Source organism: Sphaeramia orbicularis, unplaced genomic scaffold, assembly GCF_902148855.1.
Source record: "Sphaeramia orbicularis unplaced genomic scaffold, fSphaOr1.1, whole genome shotgun sequence".
In the NCBI taxonomy this organism is placed as follows: domain Eukaryota; kingdom Metazoa; phylum Chordata; class Actinopteri; order Kurtiformes; family Apogonidae; genus Sphaeramia; species Sphaeramia orbicularis.
The window spans coordinates 19,217-30,000 of NW_021941644.1; the positions used below are offsets into that span (position 1 = coordinate 19,217).

The 10,784-nt window shown below is 49.0% G+C and overlaps 1 protein-coding gene across 1 annotated transcript in view; it reads right to left on the bottom strand.

The window, feature by feature from the left end:
• Window positions 1-283: 283 nt before the first annotated feature.
• LOC115416679 (phospholipid phosphatase 4-like) overlaps window positions 284-10,784 on the bottom strand; it is a 63,008-nt gene continuing 52,507 nt past the window's right edge. Inside the window, exon 5 of the mRNA XM_030130526.1 lies at window positions 284-479. Within this exon, the coding sequence (XP_029986386.1) occupies window positions 284-479 (196 nt within the window). The remainder of the gene's footprint in view (window positions 480-10,784) is intronic.

The following is a 10,784-nucleotide window of genomic DNA, read 5'->3' on the forward strand; positions in this document are numbered from 1 at the left end:
GTACCGGGTTCTAGATTCCAGGTCCTTTTTCGTAATCAAACAGAAAAAGGCCAAGTTGAGTCGAGTCGAGTTGAGCCGAAACCACGTAGAGGAAACGCTCCATATGGGAAGCAGGGCTTTTTGGAGCAGCATCTAGTGGCCATCAGTGGAATTACAACCATCAGGTACTTCTGCCATCCGCAGCACAATATAGAAACTGTTTAGTTTTATTGCCCAGCCCTATTTCACAGACCACAGTCCCTCTTAAATAGAACCAGCAGATAAATGAACAGTCATCCCTGCATCATTCGTGCAGCGTTACCATGTTGGTCATGTGACTGTGATGTGTGTGTGTGTGTGTGTGTTTGAACTCACAGGAGGAATGGCTGCTGGGAAAACTCTTGCGTCCCTCAGACACCAGTTGTGGCTCTCCAGTGCACAGCATCTTTGTGTTGACCTGCCCATCTGGGAAGCAGCGCTGGAAATAATCTGGCCTGGGTCTGGAGGGTGGAAACAGAAATAATCTGGCCTGGGTCTGGAGGGTGGAAACAGAAATAATCTGGCCTGGGTCTGGAGGGTGGAAACAGAAATAATCTGGCCTGGGTCTGGAGGGTGGAAACAGAAATAATCTGGCCTGGGTCTGGAGGGTGGAAACAGAAATAATCTGGCCTGGGTCTGGAGGGTGGAAACAGTGGGAGTGTACTAAGAGTTGACTGGAAAACAGGAGGGGATGTTGGAAATGTTCATGGAGATGCTTTCAGTTGTTGCATATTCAAAATAAATTATACTAAACAGTAGGGATGCACCGATCCGATACCAGTATTGGGTATTGGCTCTGATACTCAGTGTGTGTACTTTTACTCGTACTCGTAAAAGTAATCCGATACAAATGCAGCGATCCCACTTCCATCTGTGTGCCATTCCCAGTTCAGTGCAGCAGGTACGAGGAGGAGGAAGAATGTGTGTGAGTGTGAAGAGTGTGGAGATGGAACCGAAGAAATGATCCGAGTAACACTGACAGTACCGTTCAGACACAGATACAGACGTAGCCTTCTGTCTGTAATCTGACTACATTCATCTGTTTTCCATCTGATGGAGGATGAGTACCCAGACACAGAATACCAGCGGGAGTACGGAGCGGTGCGGACCGCCGCCAGTGGAAGTGCAAACCAAACCTGTCACTCATCTGTCTTTTCTCTTCCTGCTGAAGCCAAACTTTTAAACCTGACAGAGAAAACACTAACATTAGTATCACAGTAGTGTTCCTCTGTCGTCTACAGGTTTGGTATTACTGACTTTCTTCTTCTTCTTCATTAAACTTTCCTCTTCTTCGTGGTATTTGTCCAGTATGGTTCATTCAGAGCGGCGCCCCCTGGTGGATTAACTGACAAACGCTCATTCCAACACATTAAATGTCAGTAGCAGCACTTTGTTCCAGTCAGACTAATGACAACGACAATAAAGCACATTTACAAAAGGAACTAACTAACTAAGGAGAACGCTTCCTGCTTCTGAAGAGTGCAGATGCTTTCTGTTTTTGTCCTGCTTTACATTGCTTTTAATCCTGCTGCTTTTATTTTTTTTTAGTTTTAATTTTTTTGGATTTTAATCTTAATGCTTTTATTTTTGGACAAACTTTTTATTCATTCTTTTAAACAGTTTTAAGTGGCCCTAAAACTTTGTTGGGGATATTTGATCTCAGAAGCCGAGCGATCTCAGTCTTGGAAATATTTTTCCACATGTCTAGAGGATATAGAAAAACAACTTCTCACTACAAAAACTGCTGAAGGTATCTACAAGAAATCAGTGCGTTACAAGGGAGGATTTTTTATGCTAGAAATGAAGAAAGGACTTCACCAGATGCTCCCAGTGTCATCCAGTGGGAAGAACTCTCAAGGAACTTTCAAAAATAAGGGTGACCAAATGTCTGAATTCCAGCTGAACCATACGGTTTCCTGTCCACATCCATCCACAGACCAAAGTGCTGTCATGTGGAATACAGTTGGTGCTAAGCCAAAGCAGTACAGAAAAATGAAAGCGGATGGTGGTATCATTGGATCTTCTACGCCGTTACCCAAAATAAACCTTACAAACACATTTCTACCATTTTCCCAGCTGAACGTGTCTGTGAGAGACAAACATGCAGAGAACTGTAGGAATACACCACAAAGCAGGAGCCATGAAGTTGGAAAAACAGTCAGACACAGAGAACAAATCTGTGCCAAAAGCCAAGGACATCTGTCTCCTAAGAGATGCTGCTACCAGTGAGATAGACAACAGCAGAATGTCAACATGCAGCTACCCCAGTGCCACTGGGCAAGACACAACAACTATTCTGCCCCAGGCTGGATCCAAACATCATGGAGTCCAGCAGCTGATTGGACACGTGGGTGCAGTGGACATCAGAAAGACACCATCTGAAGTCCTGAAAGAGGATTCTGTTCAGTTGTTTGAAGCGCTTGATGAAGTTCTGCTTCAGTCCTTCATTAGTGGACCACTGCCCAGCGTCCATGGGAGGAAAAACACATTCAGCTCCTGCAGCTGAACACATGCCTACCCAAGGTCTGGGAGTCCAGACCAACGCACTTCACTGATAACGTTCATCTGTTTTGGCAACGGGAGGATCTGTTCAAGGGAAAAGGCCTGCACCTGAGAGGCGGAGTCAGACAGATGTAGGACAACCTCCTCCACCTGAGGCACCAGGAGGACCCTGGACAGGATCTGAGGCACCAGAAGGACCCTGGACAGGATCTGAGGCACCAGGAGGAACCTGGACAGGATCTGAGGCACCAGAAGGACCCTGGAAAGGATCTGAGGCACCAGGAGGAACCTGGACAGGATCTGAGGCACCAGAAGGACCCTGGACAGGATCTGAGGCACCAGGAGGAACCTGGACAGGATCTGAGGCACCAGAAGGACCCTGGACAGGATCTGAGGCACCAGGACGACCCTGGACAGGATCTGAGGCACCAGGAGGAACCTGGACAGGATCTGAGGCACCAGAAGGACCCTGGACAGGATCTGAGGCACCAGGACGACCCTGGACAGGATCTGAGGCACCAGGAGGAACCTGGACAGGATCTGAGGCACCAGAAGGACCCTGGACAGGATCTGAGGCACCAGGAGGACCCTGGACAGGATCTGAGGCACCAGGAGGACCCTGGACAGAATCTGAGGCACCAGGACGACCCTGGACAGGATCTGAGGCACCAGAAGGACCCTGGACAGAATCTGAGGCACCAGGACGACCCTGGACAGGATCTGAGGCACCAGGAGGAACCTGGACAGGATCTGAGGCACCAGGAGGACCCTGGACAGGATCTGAGGCACCAGGAGGAACCTGGACAGGATCTGAGGCACCAGAAGGACCCTGGACAGGATCTGAGGCACCAGGACGACCCTGGACAGGATCTGAGGCACCAGGAGGAACCTGGACAGGATCTGAGGCACCAGAAGGACCCTGGACAGGATCTGAGGCACCAGGAGGACCCTGGACAGGATCTGAGGCACCAGGACGACCCTGGACAGAATCTGAGGCACCAGGACGACCCTGGACAGGATCTGAGGCACCAGAAGGACCCTGGACAGAATCTGAGGCACCAGGACGACCCTGGACAGGATCTGAGGCACCAGGAGGACCCTGGACAGAATCTGAGGCACCAGGACGACCCTGGACAGGATCTGAGGCACCAGGAGGAACCTGGACAGGATCTGAGGCACCAGAAGGACCCTGGACAGGATCTGAGGCACCAGAAGGACCCTGGACAGGATCTGAGGCACCAGAAAGACCCTGGACAGGATCTAGGGCACCGGAAGGACCCTGGACAGGATCCCAAGGAGCTAATGAGAAAAAAGCGACCTGACAGAAGTACTTCTGCCCTGCCAGTCGAGGACCAGCTAAGGCTTCAGCTGCAGCAGCTTCTTCACCACAGCCCAGGACCCCACCTGCTGCATCCACAACTTCAGCTCCAGTAGCTTCTTCAGTTCCAACACCTTTGCAGGAGCCCCTCCCCCAGCACTGGGACCCACCTGCAACATCCACACCATCTGCAAACTCATGACTGTCCCTTTCATCTCCTCCTTCACCAGTGGACTTTCCTAACCACTTTGAGAACTTGATGAAAACAGGACTACAGATGACTCCACTCACTCCACACATCACAAGGTCACCACAGGTACTACACAACTTTACGTTCCTTCAAACATTACCCTCGTTGCCCCCCAAGAACTCCACTTCCCATTCTGCACCCACCCAAATACCTCCCACTCAACCTCCCCGCCGATGTCTACCCCCTCGCCTATCAAGACCCCCCCCACCCCCTTGTCGATGTCCAACACCCCTGTCAAGACCCCTGCCACCTCCCCCCACACCAGACACCCAACCCAAGCTCTTGTCTGCTCTCAGCGGCTCGGACCCCCAGGGCCTCTGCTGTTCCAGGACTTTTAGACACAATAAAGAACTTCTCACCCTGAGGCCCAGGGAGGGGGCGCTGTCCCCCAGCGCTATCCCAACACTAACATCTCACAGACTGAACAAAGAAGAAACAACTAGACGGTCCAATAAGATACATTTAATCCAAATTCCTTACAATCAGATGACTGGTCCCACTAAAGCTAATCTGAAGATCACTGTGCTCAGTGTCAGATCTTTACGTAACAAATCATTTTTAATTAATAATTTTATTTCCTCTTATAATCTTGATTTTGTGTTTTTAACTGAGACATGGCTTGATAGCAAGACGGGTAAAGCAGTTCTGATAGAATCCACCCCAACTAACTTTGCATCTATATCAGAAACACGAGAAAAGAAAAAAGGTGGAGGTGCATGTGCATTATTTAGAGATGATCCAGTTCCCATCAGCTCTCATTTGGGCTGTTTTCATCTTCTGAGTGTGTAGCTTTCAAAATGGAGCTAAATTTATCTCCTGCCATACTCTGTGCAGTCATATACAGGCCTCCCCAACAGTGTCACAGTTTTATTGATGATTTGACTGAGATGCTTTCAGCTGTGCACAGACTGGATCATCATTACAGCTGATCTGCACGGACGTGTGGAGAATGTGTGTGAGGAACGCAGAAGAACGGAAACCTGTGGTGTAATTCAGCACGAGTGAGCCCCCCCACAGCAGAGGCCACACTCTGGACCTGACCCCCCCCCACCCACAGCAGAGGCCACACTCTGGACCTGACCCCCCCCACCCACAGCAGAGGCCACACTCTGGACCTGACCCCCCCACAGCAGAGGCCACACTCCGGACCTGACCCCCCCCACAGCAGAGTCCACACTCTGGACCTGACCCCCCCCACCCACTCACAGCAGAGGCCACACTTTGGACCTGACCCCCCCCCACCCCCCACCCCCACCCCACAGCAGAGGCCACACTCTGGACCTGACCCCCCCCCCCCACAGCAGAGTCCACACTCTGGACCTGACCCCCCCCACCCACAGCAGAGGGTACACTCTGGACCTGCTCATTACTTAAGGGGGTAAATATTTCCAGTGCCAGTGTGGTGGATGTGTCCTTATCTGGTCATTTCTGTGTCTTCTTTGAACCGTCAGTCGTTCCCAAACCCACGGCTGGACCTGCAGTGGTTCAGAGCAGACACATGAATGACAGCACAGGTACGCTGTTTATGGAGACGATCAGGTTTGAAAATGCCTCATGTTCTAATGTTGACGATCTGTTGAACTCATGTTCTTCTGGTGTTCTAAATGTTCTGGACACCATTGCTCCTGTTAAGGTTAAAATGGTTAGAAATAGGCAGAAGGTGCCATGGAGAAATGATGACTGGGTCAGGGCACAGAAGAAGGGGTGGCGGAGGGCCGAACGGAAATGGAAAAAGTCTGAGCTTCAGGTTCATGATGAGATTCACACAGAACAGTTGTGTGTGTTCAACCACATTTTGCGTAGAACAAGGGAGAGGTATTTTCAGAAATGATTACCAAGTGCAGTAACATCTGTGGTGTCCTGTCTGCAACAGTAAACAGGTCACCAAACCCTCCTGCTCCGTTGCCTTCAGAACTAGTTTCCACATCCAAGTGCAATGACTTTGAACATTCTTCAATGACAAAGTTCAGAACATGAAACACTCAGTTCATCCCACCACAGTTCCACTGCAGCCGTCCACACACCTGCAGCTGACACAGCCACACCTGTCACTGACCAGACTGTCCAACACACCGTCTCCACTCTGACTGCACACACACGTTGACTCAACAAGTTGCCCACTAGATTTCTAACATCTCTGCTGAGCAGTTTGTTAGCCCAGCTCACTCATTTAGTTCATATTTGAGCACAATCCTGAACATTTCCCAGGGCCTTGAAAACTGCTGTCATTAGGCCTCCTGAAGAAGAGTAGTCTGATTACAACAGTACTGAACTACTATGGGCCCAGATCCAGTCTGAAACTGAAATACTATGGGCCCAGATCCAGTCTGAAACTGAACAACTACGGGCCCAGATCACATCTGAAACTGAACAACTATGGGCCCAGATCACATCTGAAACTGAACAACTATGGGCCCAGATCATATCTGAAACTGAACAACTATGGGCCCAGATCACATCTGAAACTGAACTACCATGGGCCCAGATCACATCTGAAACTGAAAAACTATGGGCCCAGATCACATCTGAAACTGAACAACTATGGGCCCAGATCCAGTCTGAAACTGAACAACTATGGGCCCAGATCACATCTGAAACGGAACTACTATGGGCCCAGACCCAGTCTGAAACTGAACAACTATGGGCCCAGATCACATCTGAAACGGAACTACTATGGGCCCAGACCCAGTCTGAAACTGAACAACTATGGGCCCAGATCACATCTGAAACTGAACAACTATGGGCCCAGATCACATCTGAAACTGAACTACTATGGGCCCAGATCCAGTCTGAAACTGAACAACTATGGGCCCAGATAACATCTGAAACGGAACTACTATGGGCCCAGACCCAGTCTGAAACTGAACAACTATGGGCCCAGATCACATCTGAAATGGAACTACTACGGGCCCAGACCCAGTCTGAAACTGAACAACTATGGGCCCAGATCACATCTGAAACTGAACAACTACAGGCCCAGATCACATCTGAAACTGAACTACTATGGGCCCAGATCCAGTCTGAAACTGAACAACTATGGGCCCAGATCACATCTGAAACTGAACAACTATGGGCCCAGATCACATCTGAAACTGAACTACTATGGGCCCAGATCACATCTGAAACTGAACAACTATGGGCCCAGATCCAGTCTGAAACTGAACAACTATGGGCCCAGATCACATCTGAAACGGAACTACTATGGGCCCAGACCCAGTCTGAAACTGAACAACTATGGGCCCAGATCACATCTGAAACGGAACTACTATGGGCCCAGACCCAGTCTGAAACTGAAAAACTATGGGCCCAGATCACATCTGAAACTGAACAACTATGGGCCCAGATCACATCTGAAACTGAACTACTATGGGCCCAGATCCAGTCTGAAACTGAACAACTATGGGCCCAGATAACATCTGAAACGGAACTACTACGGGCCCAGACCCAGTCTGAAACTGAACAACTATGGGCCCAGATCACATCTGAAACGGAACTACTACGGGCCCAGACCCAGTCTGAAACTGAACAACTATGGGCCCAGATCACATCTGAAACTGAACAACTACAGGCCCAGATCACATCTGAAACTGAACAACTATGGGCCCAGATCACATCTGAAACTGAACAACTATGGGCCCAGATCACATCTGAAACTGAACAACTATGGGCCCAGATCACATCTGAAACTGAACAACTATGGGCCCAGATCACATCTGAAACTGAACTACTATGGGCCCAGATCACATCTGAAACTGAACAAATATGGGCCCAGATCACATCTGAAACTGAACTACTATGGGCCCAGATCACATCTGAAACTGAAAAACTATGGGCCCAGATCACATCTGAAACTGAACAACTATGGGCCCAGATCCGGTCTGAAACTGAACAACTATGGGCCCAGATCACATCTGAAACGGAACTACTATGGGCCCAGACCCAGTCTGAAACTGAACAACTATGGGCCCAGATCACATCTGAAACTGAACTACTATGGGCCCAGACCCAGTCTGAAACTGAACAACTATGGGCCCAGATCCCATCTGAAACTGAAAAACTATGGGCCCAGATCACATCTGAAACTGAACTACTATGGGCCCAGATCCAGTCTGAAACTGAACAACTATGGGCCCAGATCCAGTCTGAAACTGAACAACTATGGGCCCAGATCACATCTGAAACTGAACTACTATGGGCCCAGACCCAGTCTGAAACTGAACAACTATGGGCCCAGATCACATCTGAAACTGAACTACTATGGGCCCAGATCCAGTCTGAAACTGAACCACTATGGGCCCAGATCCAGTCTGAAACTGAAATACTATGGGCCCAGATCACATCTGAAACTGAACAACTATGGGCCCAGATCACATCTGAAACTGAACTACTATGGGCCCAGATCACATCTGAAACGTAACTACTATGGGCCCAGATCCAGTCTGAAACTGAACAACTATGGGCCAAGATCACATCTGAAACTGAACTACTATGGGCCCAGATCCAGTCTGAAACTGAACAACTATGGGCCCAGACCCAGTCTGAAACTGAACAACTATGGGCCCAGATCACATCTGAAACTGAACAACTATGGGCCCAGATCACATCTGAAACTGAACAACTATGGGCCCAGATCCAGTCTGAAACTGAACAACTATGGGCCCAGATCCAGTCTGAAACTGAACTACTATGGGCCCAGATCACATCTGAAACTGAACTACTATGGGCCCAGACCCAGTCTGAAACTGAACTACTATGGGCCCAGATCACATCCGAAACTGAACAACTAAGGGCCCAGATCACATCTGAAACTGAACAACTATGGGCCCAGATCCAGTCTGAAACTGAACAACTATGGGCCCAGATCACATCTGAAACGGAACTACTATGGGCCCAGATCCAGTCTGAAACTGAACAACTATGGGCCCAGATCACATCTGAAACTGAACAACTATGGGCCAAGATCACATCTGAAACGGAACTACTATGGGCCCAGATCCAGTCTGAAACTGAACAACTATGGGCCCAGATCACATCTGAAACTGAACAACTATGGGCCCAGATCACATCTGAAACGGAACTACTATGGGCCCAGATCACATCTGAAACTGAACAACTATGGGCCAAGATCACATCTGAAACTGAACTACTATGGGCCCAGATCCAGTCTGAAACTGAACAACTATGGGCCCAGACCCAGTCTGAAACTGAACAACTATGGGCCCAGATCACATCTGAAACTGAACAACTATGGGCCCAGATCACATCTGAAACTGAACAACTATGGGCCCAGATCCAGTCTGAAACTGAACCACTATGGGCCCAGATCACATCTGAAACTGAACTACTATGGGCCCAGACCCAGTCTGAAACTGAACAACTATGGGCCGAGATCACATCTGAAACTGAACAACTATGGGCCTAGATCCAGTCTGAAACTGAACAACTATGGGCCCAGATCACATCTGAAACGGAACTACTATGGGCCCAGACTCAGTCTGAAACTGAACAACTATGGGCCCAGACCCAGTCTGAAACTGAACAACTATGGGCCCAGACCCAGTCTGAAACTGAACAACTATGGGCCCAGACCCAGTCTGAAACTGAACAACTAAGGGCCCAGATCACATCTGAAACTGAACAACTATGGGCCCAGATCACATCTGAAACTGAACTATTATGGGCCCAGACCCAGTCTGAAACTGAACTACTATGGGCCCAGATCACATATGAAACTGAACAACTATGGGCCCAGACCCAGTCTGAAACTGAACAACTATGGGCCCAGACCCAGTCTGAAACTGAACAACTAAGGGCCCAGATCACATCTGAAACTGAACTACTATGGGCCCAGATCCCATCTGAAACTGAACAACTATGGGCCCAGATCACATCTGAAACTGAACTATTATGGGCCCAGACCCAGTCTGAAACTGAACTACTATGGGCCCAGACCCAGTCTGAAACTGAACAACTAAGGGCCCAGATCACATCTGAAACTGAACAACTATGGGCCCAGATCACATCTGAAACTGAACTATTATGGGCCCAGACCCAGTCTGAAACTGAACTACTATGGGCCCAGATCACATATGAAACTGAACTACTATGGGCCCAGACCCAGTCTGAAACTGAACTACTATGGGCCCAGATCCCATCTGAAACTGAACTACTATGGGCCCAGATCCCATCTGAAACTGAACAACTATGGTCCCAGATCATATCTGAAACTGAACTATTATGGGCCCAGACCCAGTCTGAAACTGAACAACTATGGGCCCAGACCCAGTCTGAAACTGTACAACTATGGGCCCAGATCACATCCGAAACTGAACAACTAAGGGCCCAGATCACATCTGAAACTGAACAACTATGGGCCCAGATCACATCTGAAACTGAACAACTATGGGCCCAGATCACATCTGAAACTGAACTATTATGGGCCCAGACCCAGTCTGAAACTGAACTACTATGGGCCCAGATCCCATCTGAAACTGAACTACTATGGGCCCAGATCCCATCTGAAACTGAACAACTATGGTCCCAGATCATATCTGAAACTGAACTATTATGGGCCCAGACCCAGTCTGAAACTGAACAACTATGGGCCCAGACCCAGTCTGAAACTGAACAACTATGGGCCCAGATCACATCTGAAACTGAACAATTATGGGCCCAGATCACATCCGAAACTGAACA